The sequence below is a fragment of the Callospermophilus lateralis genome, chromosome 3 (genome assembly GCF_048772815.1).
Source record: "Callospermophilus lateralis isolate mCalLat2 chromosome 3, mCalLat2.hap1, whole genome shotgun sequence".
NCBI lineage: Eukaryota > Metazoa > Chordata > Mammalia > Rodentia > Sciuridae > Callospermophilus > Callospermophilus lateralis.
The window spans coordinates 3,366,449-3,388,754 of NC_135307.1; the positions used below are offsets into that span (position 1 = coordinate 3,366,449).

At 41.7% G+C, this 22,306-nt stretch overlaps 1 protein-coding gene across 2 annotated transcripts in view; it reads right to left on the reverse strand.

Moving 5' to 3' along the window:
• Tdrd9 (tudor domain containing 9) overlaps nt 1-22,306 on the reverse strand; it is a 112,054-nt gene that overhangs the window by 77,996 nt on the left and 11,752 nt on the right. For both annotated transcript variants that reach the window (XM_076847936.1, XM_076847935.1), the window contains exons 2-6: nt 13,746-13,852; nt 7,658-7,755; nt 6,077-6,298; nt 5,442-5,564; nt 1,785-1,865 (exon numbers count right to left, since the gene is read on the reverse strand). In XM_076847936.1, the coding sequence (XP_076704051.1) occupies nt 1,785-1,865; nt 5,442-5,564; nt 6,077-6,298; nt 7,658-7,755; nt 13,746-13,852 (631 nt within the window). The remainder of the gene's footprint in view (nt 1-1,784; nt 1,866-5,441; nt 5,565-6,076; nt 6,299-7,657; nt 7,756-13,745; nt 13,853-22,306) is intronic.

Genomic DNA, 22,306 nt, shown 5'->3' on the forward strand with positions numbered 1-22,306 from the left:
TTGGTGGAGCACACTGTGCCCAGCCATACTGGACTCAGCACAACCCTGGCCTCCCCAAGCAGCCCAGCCCCTCCTGCAGATAAGACAATGCTAGTCCAGGGTGGGCGGGCCAGAGGACAGCAAGCGGGGACAGGGAGGAACCCTGATAGGGGAACCAAGGGACCTCTACAGTCTGGGTAGGGGGATGCAGTCTGGATACCCTTTCTCTTGTACCCATATTCTCTAACAGCAGCACTCGCATAAGTAAATAACCAAGGATTTGATGAGTTTTTTTTTTTTTTTAACTTTACAGAACAATCTAGAACTTGACTTCTAATTATTTGGCACACATACATGTCTATGTATTTGGAAAATACACTGCTTCCTATATTTTTAAATAAATCATGAACACACTGAAGCTGAAAAACCTCTTGCTTCTTATTGGACAGATTGCACATTCCTCAACACTGTTGTCCACAGTGTGGCAGAATTTCTTCTTAAATCCACCAACACTCTTAACTCTCCTTGCCATTGAAAACTAAAAAACCTATATAATCTAGTCATTATTTTGATTTGAGTAAAAGAGAAAAGTCTTCAGATGACAATCACACAACACCTCAATTTGTTGAATTATCTTCAATGCCATTTAACCTAAGGTTCCTAAACAGGAACAAAAGCCCCTTCTCTCACTCATTCTCCAGTCACTCAGAGCACCAAGAAAACCCACAGTGAAAGTCAGGTTGCATTTCTTTAAAAAAATCACCAAGCTGGTGCTGGGGTTGTAGTTCCGTGATACAGCACTCGCCTAGAACATGTGAGGCACAGGGTACGATCCTCAGCACCACATAAAGCATAAATAAATAAAATAAAAGTACTGTCCATCTACAACTAAAAAAAAAAAAGTCACCAAGTTAAAGTGTGGTCACCTTGGGGGTGGGGGAGGAAAAGAAATGCTTTCCTAATAAAATGAATAGATTTGAGACTTGGAGACAAACACTTCATGATTTAGAAGGCAACTCTTTTGCAGTAACAGCGAATCCTTTAGCAGTCCCACACTATAATACATGCATATCCCAAACACTTGCAAGGTGTCTCCCAAAGACCTCTGCTCAGCACAGCTGAACAGAGGGTGATCTATGTTTAGACTTGTTTAGATGACATAATTATTCTTTTTATTTTATTTAATTGAGATGGGGTCTCACCAAGTTATTCAAACTGGCCTAGAATTGGCCATCCTCTTCCTCAACCTCCTGAGTATCTGGGATTATAGCCATGTGCCAGCAGATGCGCCCGGTGCAGATGGCATAGTTATTCTAAACTCTTCACTATTTTGCCCACATACACACCTTCCTCCTTTGGGTTCAAATAAAAAAGGGTGTTTTCCCTCCCCACAGCCGTCAGTACCTCTGAACAGCAGCACATCTGCTGTCCTCCAGCTCTAGCACCTCAGGACTTTAGTGCTGTTTCCAAAATAGGGCTTCAGAGTAACTCACACACCTTTAAACCACAGTCCCCGTTCAAGGACCCAGCATTTCACTGCAGCCAACTACTACTAGGTCATTTTTTAAAGCCTGGAGAAAGTGTGAGAATTCAACACAACACAATAACCAAAAAAGTATTCCCACTGTGCACATTAGAATGCCCCTCAGTCCACTTCCTGGAAGACCTGGAATATACTATATGTAATGATGAGTTTTAAGAGGCTGGATCTAACTGTTTCTGCTAAAATAGGACAGGGAAAAACACAAATAAACAATAAGTCTTAACTTTATAAATATTCCTGTTACTCATAAAATGAAATTTACCTTCACAAAACGTGAATTTGTTCTTAAAAGTTTGCGGACTACCAACAGCAGGAAATCCATCTCTTCTGTTCGCTCATGTACCTACAAAATAAAATAAGGGGGCGTCCCCACATGGCAACAAGCAAACATGTCACTACTAAATGAGAGGGGAGAGGGAACTTTAGTGCACCCTTGGGAGATGGGCTAACCCAGCTGTCTGTCAGCACAGCTCTTCAGGGGAGTGACAGCACTCCTGGCTCAGAGAAGGCAAAGAGCATCTGCCCACAAGCCAGAGGCTACCGCGTAGGCCACTCTTACCTCAGTGTGCTCTTGAGGACCTACTGGCATTTGGGCAGAACAATGTGAAGAATCTTTGGCCCTGTCCTCTGAATGCCAAAAATACCCCCAGGTCGCTGGCAAATAACAATATTCCCATTTTCCCCAAGCACAGAGAACCACTGGGCCAACCCCTCATGCTCCTTGCCTCCCCTCAGCCATGGTCTAAAGGCTCACTGCTATTTTGGCCAAGTACAGGGACAAAGACATGGCAGTCTAATGATGGCTGGAGAACCGCTTGTCATGCTCCATGATGTGCAGAACTCCCAAGGGTGGGCAAGGGATGGCCCTGGAAAAGCTGGGCTGGTCAGAGCAAGGTTAGGGTGTGAGGCCAACAGCAAAACTTCAACAACACCAGCATGGAAGTGCATTCCAGGAGACAGCTGCCTCCAGCCCTGCTCGAATGTACAGACTGAGCCACCCCAAAATCCATGGCAGTGCCACCACCCTCCCCTTGGCCCTTCCGAACAAGTCAGGGACAAAGGGCCCCTTCGCAAAAATAATCCAGTTAACCTACACTTGGTCAGGGTATCTCTGCACACAAGGGGGTGGCAAGCTTCCATCTGAAGACACTTCTCTGTCAAAGAAGAGAGATGGCCACTACATTTGAAGAAGGGGGCACTCTCCTCAGGATAAAAGCCCCAACATGTCATTTCATAGGCACTTCTATTCACAACCCAACTCCTGGCACCACTCCCCACTGAAGCAGATGTACAGGGAAGTGCTACAGAGAAAGAAGAGCTTGGCATCTGGAAAGCATTTGTCAGCATGTGCTAGAAGTCCTCAGCCCACCACAAAGTTTCATTCTCACCTTGTCCTATCACCAACCTTGAGACATCTCATTGCAAGCCTCCCATATCTTACTTGACAAAGAAAAACCAAGGCCACAGCCAGTAAAGGACCCCCAGAGCAACCTCTCCCCCAACCCCAGCCCCACTGCTATGTCCACCACTGCTCCCAGCATGAAAACCTTTCCCCTCTGAACTCTGACACTCATCTTTTACCATTTGCCCACAGACCTACCCCATCTCCAAGCCTCTGGGGTCCCCCACCACAGGCCTCTCCCCGTGACACAAACACACCCCTCAGGAGCTACCCATCTCCCTAGGCAGCAAGGGGCTGAGAGCAGAAACTAGGCACCAATGAGACCCCTCTTTCACAGCAGGAACTCAAAACATGCTCCCTGAACAAACAACCTGCCTAAAGTGAGCTTATTCTTTTTCAAGAGCTGGAAGCTAAAATGTTATCATTCCATCTTAAACTGCCTATCTTCAACTCTGGCGTTTACATTGCTTCTAAAACTCAAATCATTCCAGAGAATGTGATCAATTTTATCTATAAACCTAATTCTCCAGGCACATTCAGTATATTCACCCTGGATGCTGGCAACTTGGTGCTGCATCAGGCAGCTGTGGCCATGGGGTGACGGCACAGCACACCCCCGCCGTCCCTTCCACTGCTCCTGCAGGGTGAGTTCTTGCAGAGAGCAGCCACCTCTGTTCAACCATTAGAAAAGAATGTGGTCAAGGATGCAGTGTGTCTGTTACTCACCTATGTATATGCAGAGAGAGCTACTTAGTGAGCACACATCAGACGAAAAGCAAAAGTGGGCCTCAGCACCACAGGCTCTGGAGTAGCTCTGGAGGGGAACCCTGCAACACCATCTGTACCAGCAGCCTGATCGCTGAGCATTACTAAGCTTCAGGTTCCTTTCATGTAAAATGAGCTCTCGACCATAGTAGAGCCCAATAAGGGACAGCCTATTGTGACTACTTATTAAATCTGAATTTTATTTCTACCTAAAGACACTCAAAATTATCAATAAAAAAAATTCTAAATCACGCTGTCCACGACACTACTTTGAGGGAATGCCAATCATTTCCACCTTCTCCTATACACCTATGTGCTATAAAGCCAAGTAAGCATGCGCAAGAGCGTAGCACACCAAACAGCCCTACCTATGGTGCCCACTGTTTTCACACCTCCAAAGAGTGGCAGGGCCTGGTGGCAGTGGCTGCCCAGTCAGCTGCACTTTCTGAGCACCAGGCTCCCCTCATGCCTTACACAGAACTATGGACTAGCAGACATTTCTACCCTCTAGAAATGAGCCAAGCCTCTCAAGTCAGAATTGCTGAGGAGGTTTAAAACACAGGAAGTGGAAAGGTAGCAGAATACAACAGTCACTAATATGGCATTATGTAAAAATGTGGATGTGTAACCAATGTGATTCTGCAATCTGTATTTGGGGTAAAATGGGAGTTCATAACCCACTTGAATCTAATGTATGAAATATGATATGTCAAGAGCTTTGTAATGTTTTGAACAACCAATAAAAAAAAAAAAGAAAACACAGGAAGTTTTGTTGGAGCCATTTCCAAAGCTCCTGGGAAAATTGTGGTATTGGAAATATAAACATCGATTAAAATATCCCATTCTACTGAGAAATCCAAAATGTACTGAGAAGGAGAAAAATAAGAAAGCTAAACCAGGCACAAAGACAGGGTTCACAGTGCTTTATTAGGGTTTTGGGTTTTTTGTTTTATGAACAGTAAATAGAGCAATAATTTCTACTTTATTGTGGTTTTTTGTTTGTTTGTTTTGCTTGCACTGTTAGGGGCTGAATCCCAAGCCTTACAAATGTTAGGACAGAGCTACACACCCAGTCCAATTTATTAAAAAGTTCTTGATTTACTTGATTTACTAATGCCTGTGATGTGACTGAAAACATGCACACACCACGTGGTTCTCCTGTCTTTCTGTGGCAGGTGTCTCCCCTTACAGAAGGGGAGCGGTGAATAGCCCCAGCCTGGAGCCCATGTGGATGGTCTTTGCCCCCGCAGCCAGGGCACCACAGAGAGCAACACACAAGGCAAATAGCTCCAGTAAAACCTCCGCTACAGGGGCTGGGGATGTGGCTCAAGCGGTAGCGCGCTCGCTTGCCATGCGTGCGGCCCGGGTTTGATCCTCAGCACCACATACAAACAGAGATGTTGTATCCGCCGAATACTAAAAAATAAATATTAAAAAAAATTCTCTCTCTCTCTCTCCCTCTCTCACAAAAAATAAACAAATAAAAAAAACACCTCCGTTACAAAATCAGTTCCAGGCCTGACTAGGCTACAGCCTGCCAATCCCCAGTCCTCGACAAGCAATCTTTTCCTAGTCCTCAACTTTCTGCTCCCATAATTTGAAACGAAAAGGGAAGAATTTAAAAATTCACATTCATAAGTAGAAAGGGCAGTTGTAGATACAAAGTACTCGAGGCCCCATTACAGGAGGACACACTGCAGGAGACCTGCCCATATTCTGCACCTGAAGGCCCACTAAGGGCAGAGAACTCACTTCATCAATGAAGACATGTGTGAACTCCATCAAACTTTTGGCACTGACTATCTTCTGAAGCAGGACTCCAGTGGTCATGTAGATTAACCTGGTATCTTCTGTTGCTATTTTCTCTAGTCCTACCTAAAATTGGGGAAGGAAAGGAGATGGGGGGAAGGTCAGGTTTAAATGGCTCCCATTAACCACCAAAACAGGGTATGTCCATTTTATAAGGATGGTAAGGAATTTAAAAGGATTATATTTCAGAAGACAGGGTCCAAATTGAAGTCAAGTCCTCAATTTGATTTCTTCTTCCTTTCTGGGTAGGGGGGCTGGTTTATCTAGTCATACCGCCTAAAACATTTTCATGTTATGACTACTGCATATGAAAATACCTTCTAGACAATAGTGGTGTAATTAAAGAATAAAATTATAAAAGCTAAGAGCCTGAGAATCCTCGCGTCTCTCCTGATCAACAGGGTAAGAAATTAAAAATTACTTTCAAGAAACTCTTTTTTTTTTTTTTAATTTATGCCATGGTTCCACTCTAAGTAAATTGGCTTCATTTTCAGTGCTAGTAGAAAACAGTCACATACTATCATCAACTTACATAGAAAACACAGCAGACAGAGCTCGGTTCTCTCTCCCATGCTCACCTGATAGCCCACCAAACCACCGAGAGTCCAAGCACGCTCTTTGCTGATCCACCTGGCGATGCTGCTGGCACCTATCTTCCGTGGCTGGGTGACCACAATGTTGCAGTACGCACAGCGCTGAATGTAATGGTCCAAGATGTACTGCGGGAGCTGAGTACTCTTACCACTTCCAGTGGCACCATGTATAATTACCACAGAATTGCTTTCTATCAAAGAAATAACCTGAAATTTTTAAAAAGTTACCTTTCAAAATTGGCACAAAATTGACAACAATGTAAAGTATTATCTATCTTAAGAAGACTTTTTGTCTTCCTCTAAATAAAATTTATTAATTAACCATCTAGACATCACAAGAGAGAGTAAGAAGGCTATAAATGGTTGCCACCTTTAAGCCCAAACTAGATTTCTATGCTCTTAAGTCTAAATTGCTATTGATTCAAAATTTTGTCATAAATCTGAATGTGATTCTACATGAAAACAAAGCTGTTATTATGCTCAAGTGGTTTTAAATTTTCATTTAAAACTCAAGATTAATTTTTAAATAAACATCTACTTCTCCACTTACAGATTATACAGAACATTCTAAACTCCAATCTGATTCCTCCCCACCATCCCCCCACTTCAAGCTCTCTTATGCTTCTAGCAATATATATTGTTAAAGAATACAAATTAGGACTGGGGATATAGCTCAGTTAGTAGAGTGACTGCCTTGCATGAACAAGGCCCTGGGTTCAGTCCTCAGCACCACTAAAAAAAAAAAAGAATACAAATTAATCTGAATATTGGCCTCTAAAAATTAGTAAAGTACGGGCTGGAGCTCAGCGGTAGTGCACTTGCCGGGCATGTGTGAGGCACTGGGTTTGATTCTCAGCACTACATAAAAATAAACTAAAAAATAAAAAAATAAAGGTCTACCAACAATTTAAAAATTTTTAAAAATTAGTAAAGTATATCTACTCAATAAAAAGTTACATGATTGAATCTTAAGCAAAATAAAAATGAAATTTGGAACATTTTTCACTGTTTTTCTCTTGTAACTGCTTTATCCACTAGGCTAGTTGGTAATTGTTTCAATATACTTCCTTTTAACCTTATTTAATAACAGGTAAGTAATCAGAAACTTAACCATCCTCCTGCTAGAACTGGCCTGGCATCCATAACAAAATGATCTGTAAATGATTGACAAAATCAATCCTAGGCACAAAAATGGGCCAGTACTACAAGGAAAACCCAATAGAGAATGCTGAGCACAAACTCATTTCTAACAAGACCTGGTGGTGAGTTTCTTAAATCAGCTCTGCTGGGGCGGGGCCAACAATAACTGACAGCTACTGCAGAGGCTGACAAGGCCATCTGGATGGAGGCTAAGCACAATGAGCACAAGCCAACAGGAAAATCAGCAGCATGGTCCCAGGGAGCCACCTCCATGGAGCCCCAGGCTAAGCTCCTCAGCCTCTACCCACAGAGCCTTGCACACCATAGGTGGGCTCATCTGCTCACTCTCACATGGTAAACCAACAGTGTTGGGCCCCAGGCATCTATTCAACAAGCAAAATTACATTATGACAAAAATGATTTTACCTCTTCCTTACATCGATTTATAGGCAAATCAGGGTATTTATAAGTTGTCTCTGGGATGCATGTTGCATTGCTTAATTTAGCCAAAGGCGGCCTTGGACCTGGATTCAGACAAAACAAACAAATACAATGGACTAGCTTATCTGAGAAAATACAAAGTACAGAACCCAATGTTATTCTGATCTATCTATATGGCACGTATATGTACACATGCAAATAAAAAAAGCACATTTCCTACAGGTTAATACGGCCAGCAGGTACATTAGAAACTTCCCTTATATTAAAATAAAAGAAGAAAACAGTGAGAGGGAGAGAGGGAGAGAGAGAGAGAGGGAGGGAGGGAAGGACCTAGAACAGCGAGGACACTTCCATCACAGTAAACCATACTACTTCCCTAGGTAATCTCCTGTAAAACAGGACAAGTCACTTATTAAAAGGTGCTTAAATGATTGGCCTTGGTGGTACACGCCTGTAATCCCAATTACAGACTGAGGCAGGAGGATTTCAAGTTGAAAGCCAGTCTCAGCAATTTAACAAATCTCTAAGCAACTTAGCAAGTCCCTGTCTCAAAAAAAATTTTTAAAGGGGATGAATGCTGGCGTGGGGCAGGGATGTGGCTCAGTGGTTAAGCACCCCTGGGCTTAATCCCTGATAACCAAAAAAAAAAAAAAAGAGCTGAAATGGAATCTTAATAGAATACACCCACTTTACTATTAAATAAGCCAACAAATAAATCACACACAACTTAAAACTCCAGGCCTGGTGAAAGGGACTACATCACCCTGCTGAGGGTGCCCCTCTCAATATATGCCCTGCTGTGGCTGCCCTAAAACCCTGAACGACTTCTGGCCATCACTTGGCAAGCTGACCAACTATCAAATTCTTGGAGTGCAAGCATTCGCTGGGAAATAAATTTTATCTCCAAAATAAATAAACTCTTTAGGCTTACTCTCTCTCTCTTTCCTAAATCGCTCCCCTCACTGGATGCCCCCTCCTCATGGAGTCCTTTTCCTCCCTCCCCAAGCTGGCTCTTCCTTTCTGTTCCAGCGGCTCCTCCCTATCACTGCCCCACCTGATAAATATGGACCCAAGTTTTTCTTTCATAATTGTCTAATAACATACAATTAAGATGTGGCTATCTTTTTTTTTTTTTTTTCATTTTATTTTTGGCCCTGCTGGGAATGGAGTCCAAGGCCTCCCCACACTGAACAGTTCTACCTGTCTTAACTCCGCAATGAGAGGAGCCAGATCTGTTGTAATCACTCAGAGCAGAAGAAAAAAAATGCTCCTTTGTGGAAAACAGTACTTCTCCTAAGGGGTCCCTGCACTGATGGGGGATGTTCTCCAAGTCCCACCCTGCACAGCTTCCTAGGCTTCTCTAGAGCAGGGAATTTTTTTTTTCTCATTATCACACCTCGATTTCATCCAGTACTCCTCCCGGCTTTTAAGAGGATCACCGATACTTCTTGCCTTCCCAGTCTATGTGCCTAGGCCCTGGAACACAATCAGGAAAGGGAGAAGCCACACACTCTGAGTGAGTAAGGACACACACAGCAGGGGCAGAGGAACAAGCAATCAAGCTAGGGACAAAGTGGAGCCAGAGGCTGAGGGAAGAGCTCTCCAAGAGGAAAGAATAAAGGTTATTTGAGGAGGAAAAAAATAGGAGGCTTAGAGACTATCTTTCTGCTTAGAGACTTGAAGCCTTAGTTCACTGTGCTGCTAAACAAACCCTGTTACTTTGACAATACTGATGTGACTTATATGACTTGATTACTTGCATTTTGAAGGTTGTTACTTACAGATAGAAATTTTACAGGGAAAAAATGCCAAAAGCCCTCATTGCACTGTCTAAACTACAGCCCTTCTCCCGGTGCCACAAAAACAACACCTGACGTTTTCAGGTCACTGGCTGAAGCAGACCCAGCACACAGGGAGCCGCCTCTGCACACACAGCTCCAGGGCAGGCAGAAGCCAGAGAGCACGTGACTCCATCAGCTTCGCTTCAGCATCAGAACAGAAAGGAAAAGCAATGAGGGTAATCTAAGGCAACTAACAGACTACATGCAACAAAGTGAAGTGCAGAAGTAGCAGGACAAAGACTACAGCCTCAAAATTTTCTACTCTCCTTTTTCCATTGTCTCTTTATCCTAACTTGATAAGATTAAAATAGTTTATATAAACTGGGAAAATCCTAAAAATCACTAGTTCTCTTTCCAAAGCAATCCTACAATTTAAAATATAATCCAAAGTTTCACAATTAGAGATTCCAAAGAGTACACAAAAGATTTTAACTAATGAGTGGCACCTCAGGCCATATGGAGAATATAATGGCATTTGCTTTAAAATCCAAACAGTAGACACTACAGAAAAAAAAAAAAAATTGATGCATTTCTAACTTAACCATAAAATTAAATCTTCGAAACAGCTAATTACATATCAAGTTCTTCAAGGACAGAATGGTTTTGCACACAAAACTAGCCCAACTTGACAGGGGGTTCCCTTCTCAGACACTCTACAGAGGCCAAGCTCTTAAAAGTTCAGAGATCTACTTGGAGGGTGAACAACCACTAAAGACACCCCAAATTAAAAATGAGGCAGAACTGTGGCTTTTCATCACTACCCAAAGATACTAACCTGGACAAACTCAACTGCCATGCAAGAGCAGAAAAGCCCCTAAGGAGATCTGAACCTGGAGCTGGGCTCTTCAGACAGGAGAGTTTCTGCTTACCAATGCCATTCCAGCTCCAGCTCTAAAAACTGATCGACCTTTAACTACAGGAAATGATTCTAATGTAATCTACAGAAATTCACTGAGCATCTTTCCTTGAATTTCTATTTAGAAACAATTTTTAAAATACTTACAAATGAAACATCAGCAATATTTCACCAAAGTATTTTATAACTAGATATAACACAATGTTCAGCTGAAGCCTGCAGGGCTGGCTAGAGTTAGGAGTAGCAGTGTCATCTCATGGTTTTTATATAAGGAGACAGAAATAGAAATCGCCCTATGTCCATGTATGTGTCTATCCACACTGCATGTCCACAAAAGGTCCCCCCGCGGTCCAGGCAGTATCTCCCAGCTGCTCAAGTCCACTCTCACCACTCCAATCAAGCCTTGAAAAAGCCACAATGTTCTTTCCCCAACATTGTGACACCCTTCCTCCCTTCCCACTCATCTCCCCGGCAAGAAAAAAAACTGAACCTTCAGTAGCTTCCCACTGCTCTGCCTGTTAAGACCAAACTTCTTGGCCATGGCTGTGGGTCCCATCTCTGGGCACGCCATCTTGCACAACCTCATCCAAGGCAACTGCAAGAGTTTATGTTGCTGCTGTAATGCGCTTCCACACATATTCTTCCTCCACAGTTCTAGAGATCTGAGACACAGTCAGTTGACTGGGCAACATCAAGGCGTGAACGTGCCCTCCTACACCTATGGGGAAGGCTTGTTGGCTTCTCAGGCTGCCTTGCACTGCTTGCTGGTACCTGTCCTCAGAGCACTTCACCCACAGCTCCCCCACTGGCTCTGACCCTCCTGTTTCCCTCTTAGGAAATCCCTGGGTTGAACAATACCTATCTGCAAAACCTTCCCACCTCAAGATCTGCAACTCACATCTGCGGTGTCTCTTTTACCATGTGGGTAGCACTTTCACAGGTTCTAGGAGTAGGGTGTGGACCTCGCTGGGGCACTAGTATCTAACCAACAGAGCTGACCCCACTGGCCCTCCAATCCCTCCCTCTCTCTACTCCCAGCAATAACGGCCTCCTCCTTCAGGGCTGGCACCAGGCTTCCTCCCATCACAAGCTTCCCTCCATCCTCTCCCCACATTGCCACTGAGCTTAATTCTACCTGCCCTTCCACTCTAAGCCCAATTGTCCCTTTACTGATAGCATTTTATGCCCCCCCAGAGCTCTTTTAAAGTACTTAACTCCAAAAGCATTTACTTATGCAACTCCTTGACCTCAATAAGGTCTGGAGGAGGAGTTATTCCTTTGACTTCCCATGCTGGCTCACACACGCCTCAATGGCTGCTGGTGGCTGAACATACCCTCCTCAGGTAGCCAAAGCTGCAAGTCAAGTGACTGCCCAGTGAAAAACTCCAAGTGTATTAAAAAGCCACAGACAGAAAGCAAAGAGCAGTTTCAAATATGAGTCAAAATCATAAATTGGGAGAACAGACACTCTGAACTGCAGGCATTCATTTGTAATCTAGCAACTTCTTAACAGTTGAAATCCCAAATGGCAGACTTCGGGATCACATGCAGTATGCAATGGACTGTGTGTGTGTCCCAGGCCAGCAGAGGTGTAATAGGAAGGATTGTATCACATACAGTTGTCTAGAAACTAACCAGCATGCTTCCCCAAATTAAAGCATTAGATGACAGATCTCTCTCCACAGTAACTCACAGGGGTCCTCCACGCCCTAACAAGGCTGCACAGCACCTCACCACCCCTCTGTTCTGAGGAGGAAGTTCAAGACTTCCTAGACTTCCCATAAGTAAGCAATGATGCAACAGACATTCTTGTGTGCACAATCTTGTACTGCTCTTAGCATAAAGAGAAGCTGCATCAAAGGGCACAGGTATTCTGAACTATCACTTCTAATAATAATGCACTCAACTATTCAGACAAATCTCTCTCCTGAGGCCACTTAAAGATGCTAGGTGACATACATAAACATCTCCTTAAAGGCACTGCAGGGACAATGGTCCAATGAACACATATCAGGCCAATGTCTACACTAAGGCAAGAACACAGAGGAAGGCAAAGGAGCCAAGGCTGCTTTTGCCTTAAGGTGAAAGATAAATGAATTGGGATAGGGATGTGGCTCAAGCGGTAGTGCTCTCGCCTGGCACGCGTGTGGCCTGGGTTCGATCCTCAGCACCACATACAAACAAAAAGATGTTGTGTCCGCCAATAACTAAAAAATAAATATTAAAAAAATTATCTCTCTCTCTCTTCTCTTAAAAAAAAGAGAAAGTTAAAAAAAAAAAGATAAATTAATTAATCAGACTAGAGAGTACAATGACCCCATGCCCCCAAAAAATTAAAAACACAAAACTAAATGTGTCATAGATAATGGTTCAGAATTTTCTAAAACTGATAAAAAATACAAATAAATCCCAAGAAGAATAAGGATTTATATAGTAGTACCCTCATTGTATGGATGAGATATCACCATTATTAAAAAGGCTTAAAAAAGAAAAGGGGCCAAGCACTATGGTGTATGCCTATAATCCCAGCAACTCAGGAAGCTGAGGCAGGAGGCCCACAAGTTCAAAGCCAACCTCACCAACAGCAAGGCCCTAAAGCAACTTAATGAGACCCTGTCTCCTCTTAATAAAATATCTTAAAAAGGGGTGCTGGGGGCGGGGGGGATTGTGGCTTAATCCTCAGCACCACATCAAAATAAATAAATAAATAAATAAAAGTATTGTATCCATCTATAACTAAAAAATATTTTTTTAAAAAAAGTGGGAGTTCTGGTGATGTGGCTCAGTGGTTAAGCACCCCAGGTTTAATCCTTGGTACAAAAAAAAACAAAGAAAAGGGAAATATTCGTGTAACCCCAACTTCTATTCCTAAATCAAGAGTGTGAGTATACCAGATAGGAAAAGGGAGGAGGAGCTTCCTGGCTGGATCAATAGGAAGTGCACCTCAGTCAACCTTTACAAAGCAAAAACTCAACAGGGAGCTTCCACCACATGAACAGGGCCTGACACTACAAAAGCACTAAAGCAACTTGTTCCAAACGTTACACATTATGCTTTGTTAAATTTTCATTTTAATGTTCATTGTTAAAAAAAAAAAAAAAAAAGCAACTCCTACAGTAAGTAATAGAAAAAATTAAGTAGTTTTAATTAATAATAAAGCAAAGAATCCTTATTAATATTCAAAAAAACAGACAATTTAGGAACTATAAAAGTGAGCATTCTATAACCTATCATACACTCATGCCCCAAAACATTAACAAGTAATGTGATTTCTTATTTTAACAAAAACACCATATTTTTTAAACTTTTAAGAACATAATGTGTGAACACTAACACATCATACTTTAAATATACATATTTAAAGATGCCTGTTTACCTGGCCCACAGGTTGGTTGGTCACTGTTATACATATCAAATTCTTGTGCTTCAAGTTGTCTGTATTTGTTAATGTACTCCATTTCCGAGCTCCTCTGGCTGAGTGACCTGAAAAGAATAGTAAAACCTGGATACTATTCCCCAAAACCACCAGACCTCTGTGTGCCAGAGTTCCTGTCTCCTTAGTTTACACTAAGTTATAGGGGAACATGCAAATAGCCAAGAAGCAAACTAAGATACACTCAAACTTTGCTACCAGGCAGATGCAAATTCAAACAATAAGAGCCTGTTTTTCACACACTAATGTTGCCAAAAAGAGCAAAGAGCCTCAGAATATTTAGGGGGAGGTTGGGTAAGTAGCATGTGACCATTTATCCTAAAGGGAAATCTGTGGTATCTCTAAAATGATAAAAATACAGCTCCTACAATCAAAACTTCCCTGAGTAAAATACTCACACCTATAAACACTCACATGCATTCAGCAAACACCAACTGAGCACCTGCATGTGTGAGGTGCTCTCAAGACACCAGGTACAGCACGGTGAACAGAGCCATATCCTCGCCCTCTCAGAACTACCATCCTGGTGAATAAGATCCAATATGTAAGATGCTATGAATGCAGCTGAGAAAGTAAAACTGCCAGAGTGTGAAGAACTCCAGGGAGGAAGAGCACTTTTCATGATATTCATGATGATTAAAATCTGAAAAACAAATCCTTAATGTGCATGGTGTTTAAAGATTACCACAGCTCTGTTCACGTCAGTTGATAAAAATGCTCAGGACATTAAGTATCATAAAAATGGCAAGTACAGTGACATCCATAACATGCTATCAATGTGCATGCTCAATTGTATTGTGTTTTTGTTCCCATTGACTAATTTAAGGCAACTATTGTCAGAGAATGAGTGTGTATGCTACTGATTCACTCAATATGATGGGTAACTTGACTGGGCCACCAGATAGCTGGTAAAATACCATTTCCAGCTTCATCTTTTTTTTTTTTTTTTTTTTTGAGAGAGAGAGAAGAGAGAGAGAGAGAGAGAGAGAGAGAGAGAGAGAGAGAGAGAGAGAGAGAGAGAGAGAGAGAGAGTTTTTTAATATTTATTTTTTAGTTTTCGGCAGACACAACATCTTTGTTTGTATGTGGTGCTGAGGATCAAACCCAGGCCGCACACATGCCAGGTGAGTGCGTTACTGTTTGAGCCACATCCCCAGCCCTCCAGCTTCATCTTGTGAAGGCACTTCTGAAAGAGATCAGCTTTTGAACCAACAGACTAAGCGGACACTCCCCAACATGGGTGAGAAGTCATCATCCACATGAGGCCTACTCAAACCGAGCAAAATGAAGGGAAGGGTATAATATCTCTGTCCCCTGAGGTGGGACCACCATTTTCTTCTTCCCTCAGATGCAGAAGTACCTGGCCTTTGGGCTCCAGTACACACACTAGCAGCTCCCCAACCCCAGGTTCTCATATCTTCAAACTTCAACTGAACTACACCATGTCTTTCCTAGTTCCCCAGGATATCACCAGACTTCAAGTCTCCATAATCCCAGGAGCCAATTCTCATCATAATCATCCATTTCATTGGTCCTGTTTCTCTGGAGAGCCCTGATACACTTTAATAAAATGCTATTCACTTAGAATAAAGTCTAAAGCTAATAATTATAGCACCATTCTTTTGTCTAAAGCTAATAATTATAGCACCATTCTTTTGGTTACTGTTTGCCTGATATTTGTTCACTAGTTCACTCAATAAGTAACTGAAGTCTGACTTTGTGCCTGGCACTCTTCTGAGCACCTAAGCTGGAACAGTTACCAGCACAGACTGCCCTCCTGGAACTTATAGTCCAGCTGGGGAAGGAGTAAATGAGTAAAACCAAAGAAGGTTAGATAAGGGCATAGGGGGAAATAAAACCAGAAGGAAAGATTGGGCAAGAAAGACTGCAACATTAAACACAGTGACAGATGACATTGAAGCAAAAGTCTGAAGAAGACAGTTGTACAGCTACTCACAGAGAAAGCTCTCCTCCCCAAGAATCCTGGGAAGCCCTGAGGCCAGAGTATACCCAATGTGGTCAACGAAGCCTGCAAAAGCACAGTAGGAAGGTGATACCCAGAAAGGTACAGGGGAGGACTGGGGATACCTGGGGAGGGTCAGGGAGTAACTAGAAAGATATTGACTGCTGTTCTGAGTAAGATGGGATTTGAGCACACAGAGAGGTGTAAATATCTGACTCCTGCTTTAAGGGTGAATAGGTGAAGAGGCACACAGCAGACCCCCACCATCAACACCGACTGTTGCAGCAATGAACCAGAGTGGCACAAAGATCAATGGAAACAGGACCCCGGGAAGACTCCACAGGTAGGGCCAACCACACTTGTGACATATTAAAGCAGAGCATGGAAAATTAAAGCTAGCACCTAATACCCTGTACAGAGCGTTTCCCAATGATCTGAGGCCTCTAACAAGCCAACAGCAGCAGGCAGATGAGGGAAGAAGGCCAAGATGCAAAGCCCCCTCAAGCCAGGGGTGTTTGTCCCTTGTGTTCCTGACCTGTACTCACTCCAGGGCAAGGTCCACACAGGAGCACTGTCCAGGCTGAGGGCCAGAAGAAACCTTCAGCTCTGCCTCAAGGGGCAGCAAAAGGGCTGCCAAGGGTTCACAACCAGGGCAACTGCCATTTTGCCTCTTTTCTCCATTCTCTCATTCTGGCCCACAAGCAATACCATGGCAGGCAACAGCAACAGCAGCACCACGGGGCCAGCAGGAACCTAAGCCTCCCTTCCCATGGAACAGCTGTGTTAACGGAGGATGGGCAGTTCCTACTGCCCCTCTCCTGTTCAGCCCTCCCCCGGTGTGGCCCAGGGTGTTGGTACAGTTGGATGATGTTGGCTACAGCTGCAGGAAGGAAAGAGCTTAGAAAATGAACCCGAGGCTGTTCGTAGAGTGCTGGTGTCAGCACTGGGCTGCTCATGCTCTGACCCTTAAGAGCCATCAGAAGCAAAACAAGGCTGAGGGCAGAATGACCACCAGGGGGCACATGTGCTGGACAAGAGGTAGGCTGCACAGCAATGGCTCTGAAAACCAGCCAGATGCTGGAGACCTTAACCTGAACACAATGGGTCAGCTGCACTCCCCACAGGATTTCCACAAGATCCAGAGACACTTAATATAATATTCACAATGCTCAGAATATATGTCAAAATTACTTGGCATATGAAGACCAGAAAATTCTCCTGGGTGGAGCAATGATCACTTGCTTTGCATATTGGTTATCCAATTTGGGGACCAAAAAAGTCTAACCCCTATCATCACACCAATTTCAAATCAAGTGCAAACCAACTACATGCCCAGGTACTTCCGTTTTTAAGGCCATAAAACCAATATTCTATATTTGATAATTTGGAATAGATTATGCTTCAAGAGACAGAAAGTCAAAAGGAAGATATGAGTAAGCTAAGCTATATTATAATTCAAAATTTATGACAAATACCTCTATGAAACATAAAAGGCAAAAACTGTGGTCACATGCCCATTTGCCACACATTACAAAGAAGCACACCATGAACTCCTGTAAATCAAGTATATATAACAACTCCACAGCAATGTGACAAAAAGTAAATATATTGGTATCAAGTAAAACATCTTAAGAAGGAAATAATACTGAAAAAATTGATATCTTAGTTTCTTATCAAACATTAACTATAGTTTTCAGTTTTCCTGTTGTGGTATATCTACCAAAATGTACCACTCGACTGTTAAGGACTCTCATAATGTGTAACTGTGGCCACCATCCAGCTCCATGACTGTTCCCATGTTACAAATCCAAACACCATACCCACTACACAGCAACTCTCCATTTGCCTCTACCAAAGTGTTGGCTACTTTCTACTATTTTGACTAGTCATCTCATTTCAGTGGAATCTCATATTACTATTTTGCAACTGGCTTATTTCACCTAGCAAAATATCTGTTGTCACAGGTCATAATTTCCTTCCTTTTTAAGGCTGCAATATTCCGCTGCAAGGAGAAACCACATTCTGCATACCTATGCTATGGTTTAGAGATGAGGTATCCACCAAAAGCTCATGTCAAACGGAAGCAAGAAAATTTAGAGGTGAAATGATTGGGTTATGTGAGCCTTAACCTAATCACTACATTAATCCTAACCGGAAGCTAGGGCGTGGCTAGAAGAGGTAGATCATTGGGGGTGTACCTTGGGGTTTATATTTTGACCCTGGGGAGCTGAGCTACTTCTCTCTGCTTCCTGGCTTTCTTATACTGGGCTGCTTTCCTCCTTCACACCCTTCCACCATAATGTCCTGCCTCACATCAGGCCCAGAGCAACACAGTCAGCCATCTATGGACTGTGACCTCTAAAACCATGAGCCCCAAATAAACTTCTCTTCCTTTAAAATTGTTGTCAGGTCTTTGAGTCACAGCACTGAAAATGATGACTAAAACACCATTCACTGTCAATGGACATGACACTGGTTGCCTCTGCACTTAGCTCCTTGAATGATGCTGCTGACGAATTTAAGTGTAAAAACATCTCTTTGAGACCCTCCCTTCTACTCTTTTGGATTTAGACCCAGCAGAATTGCTGGATCATATGGATAATTCTATTTTAAACTTTTTGAGGAACCACTATACCGTCTCCCACAGCGGCTGTTCCATTTTACATTCTCATGAAAAGCACACAAAGGTTCCAGTTTCTCTACCTCCTTGACTTTTTGATAACAGCCATCCTAATGAGTTTGAAGTAGTATCTAATTGTAGTTAAAATTTGCATCTTCTCATGAGCTTGTATATCATCTTTGGAGAAATATCCATTCAATTTCATTTGCTTTTTTTTTTTTTTTTTTTTTTTTTTTTTTTTTTTGCAGTGCTGGGGATGAAACCCAGGCCCCAGTTCTCCTCTGCCCATTTTTGAATTGAGCTTATTGTTGCTGCTGCTATGGAGTTTTAGGAGTTCTTAGACAGTGTGTGTATTAATCTGATGACTCTCAGATACTTCTTCCCACTCCAGGAACTGCTTTTTGACTCTGCCAACGGTCTCTTGACATACAAATGTTAATTTCCTGAAATCCAACTTACCTATTTTTTTCTTTTATTCTTTGGGTTTTCAGTGTCATATGCAAGAAATCACTGCCAAATCCAATGATATGAAGTCTTAAGAGTTTCAGTTTTAGGTCTCACATTAGGTCTTTCATCTATTTTTAGTTAATTTTTATATGGCAAAAGGCAAGGATCCAATTTCCTTCTTTGCCTGTGGATATCCAGTTTTTTTTTTTTTTAACTTCATTTGTTAGGAAATAAAACTGTCTTTTCACCTTAAATGGTCTTGGCATCCTTACAGAAATCATTCCACCATATATGCAAAGGTTTATTTCTGGGCTTTCACTAATCTACTCCATTGGAATGTATGCCTTTATTCTAGCACTACATTTTTTTAATTACTATAGCTCTGTAGTAAGGTTTGAAATTAGGAAATGTGAGTACCTCTAGTTTTACTCTTTTTCAAGACCAATTTAGCTATCTAAAGTCACTTAAGATCCCATATGAATTTAAGATGGGTTCTCCTATTCCTGCAAAATACATCACAAGATTTTTTGATAAGAGATTGCAATAAAGCTGTGGAACTGACATCTAAACAATATTAGATCTCCCAACCCATCAATATGGGGCATTTCCACATGTGTTCCTTCTTTAAGCAATCTTTTGTATTTTTCATCAGATGAGTCTTTTGCTTTCTTTGTTCCTAAGTATTCTATGCTTTTTGGTGTTGTTTATGTTTATTTCTAGTGTATACAAATACAAATGTGTGTTAACTTTGTATCCTGTTACCTGTTATTAGTTCTCACTGGTTTTTGTATGTGTGGATCCTTTAGTACTTTTTCCATGTAAGATCACATTAACTGTAGAGAGATAATTTTACTCCTTACTATTCAATTCAATGACTTTCATTTTGTCAACATAAATAACAAAAAAGATTTTCCAATGATAATGATTTCAATTTGAAATGAGCATAGCAAGTGCAAATGAAAAATGAACACACAAAGTATGGGTCTACTTAGGGAGGTGAAGAAAAACAAGGTTTTTGTTTTCATTTGGTTTGGTTTGGTGGCACGGGGGATCAAATCCTGGGCCTCACGAATGCTAGGTAAACACTCAACCACTGAGCTAAACCCCCCGCCCAAGACAGGGTTTTTTAAAGATGAAAAGAATACATGAAAGTCATTTTGTGACAAAGAGTACATGGGCTACAGGCACTTATCATAGGAAGTGACTTAGTTCATTAGTGAAGACAGTGTTTCATTTCAGGTGTGTGTTCTTGTGCATCTGGCTAGCCGTTCTTGTGACTCGTGTAGCAAGCTAAAATTTGGAAAAGCCTTGGCAAAAGCTCTTATATGCATAGGAGCCCTTCAGATAATCTTTTACAGTTCTTATCTGTAGGCATGTGCACAAGGACTCTCCCTTCATACAGAACCTCCTGACTCTACTTTCTTTGAGTTTGATATAGTGACTCCTTCTTGGTATTAACAACTTTCTCTATTCTTTTTCTTGCATAATTGATCTAGCTAGAACTTCCAGTACTGTACTGAATAGAAGAAGTGGCAGAGGCTGGGCTATAGCTCAGTGGCAGAGGACCTACCTAGCACATGTGAGGCACTGGGTTCGATCCTTAGCACCACATAAACAAATAAAATAAAGGCATACTTTCCATCTATAACTACAAAAAAAATTTTAAAAAAGAAGTGGTAGAAGTGGACATCCTTGCCTTGTTCCTGATCTCGGAGGAAAGTTTTCAGTCATTCATTATTGATTGCGACATAAATTATAGGCTTCATATGTAGCATTTTTTTATGTTGAATTTCCTTATACTTGTAGTTTAAAGTGTTTTTATAAAAACAATCCCTCATAAAAATGTGGGGTTATATTTTGTTTTTATGGTGCTGAGGATTGAACCCAGGGCCTTGTGCATGTGAAGCAAGCGGTCTACCAACTGAACTTTATTCCCAGCCCAGAAATATGATTTTTAACTTAGAAAAAAAAAGTAATCCAGAACTTTTAATCCCATAGCAAAGGAATTAAAAAACAGAAGTTTAGTCTCCCCATAATGAAAATTCCTTATCTGCAATCTAACAATTGAATACTTTATCTAATGACTTTGATTATATCCTCTAAAAAGCTGTTCCTGGCTCCCGAGTTTGCCTTGCAAGGTTCCCTAATTTTATTTTTCCAGACTTACCTTTCTGTATAATTCCTTATACCTCTAGAAATTTTACATATACACCCAGCACGAACAACATGGCCCTATTTTACTTGGACTCTTTAAAAATTTTATACCATTTAGCTTAACAAGATATGCCTAGAAAACTGTGACAATCAAAAGCTGTTTTTTTTAATAGTTCAAGCTCTGTCTTCCCATAAAATATCCTAATAGTGTTATAATTCATTAGAAGTAATTCATTTAACTCAATAAAATATTTAATAAATTTCAATGTTAATCTGATTTTATCCTTATAAACAGAAAATATTCATTAAAAGTACTTCCTTATTTCAATCTTCAAACACACACATTCTTGATCTACATATTAGTAGGAGGAACACTAGAGATTGATATGTGGTCTCTACTTCATATAACATCAGGAGAAAGAAAGAAATTAATTTGGAACAATACAAGTGGCATACAACAAGTGCTACAAAAACTGGTTTATATGAGTAAGTTCAAAAGAAGGTTACTCCCTGTGAGCTGAGGTGATAAGAAAAGAACTGTGAGCCTGGCATGGTGGCACACGTCTATACTCCCAGCAAACTTGGGAGTCTGAGGAAGGTGATCGTAAGTCTGAGGCCAATTTCAGCAACTTAGACCCTGTTTTGAAATAAAAAAATAAAAGGTCAGGGGCATGGCTCAGTGGTAGAGCACCTCTGCGTTTGTTCAATCCCCTGTACGACAAAAAAAATTTTTAATTGGAATTTGGTATTCAAACTGGCCCCTGAAAAAGAATTATGGTATGGCTACATAGTTGAGAAAGAATAAACATTTAAGAAGAGTCAGTGTAATTAGAGCTGAGGGATCAAAAGCAAGCAAAAGTGTAGGACAGTCAGGCCTGGCACTGGAGTGGTAGCAAGGAAAGAGCCAGGTGGGAAGGGATAACAAGGCTGCATAGAGCCTCAGATGGAAACCCGGTTTCTGTCCATATTCAATATACTCTGTTATATTTGCATCACCATTTCAGAAGACATTTTAAAGCGGTAACAAGAAGGCGATTCAAAGGAAGAAGGCAAGAGTCATTGCAATTTGAGTATAAAATCAGGTAAGATGTTTCTATCACGATAAACTTCATTCTTCCCTTCTCAGAGTGCTGCATGCAGCACAAGGTGAAGCCTGCTAGTGAGGGTAATGGATCCTGACACCCAGCTTCTCAGGACCATCCCACACATGCTTGATCACACACACAGAGGTCTGATGTGAACAGTGTCTATTCTTCACAGCTCATTGGAAACAAAAGCAACAGAAAAAAAACCAAAAATTATAAAAGTAAAAATCACTGT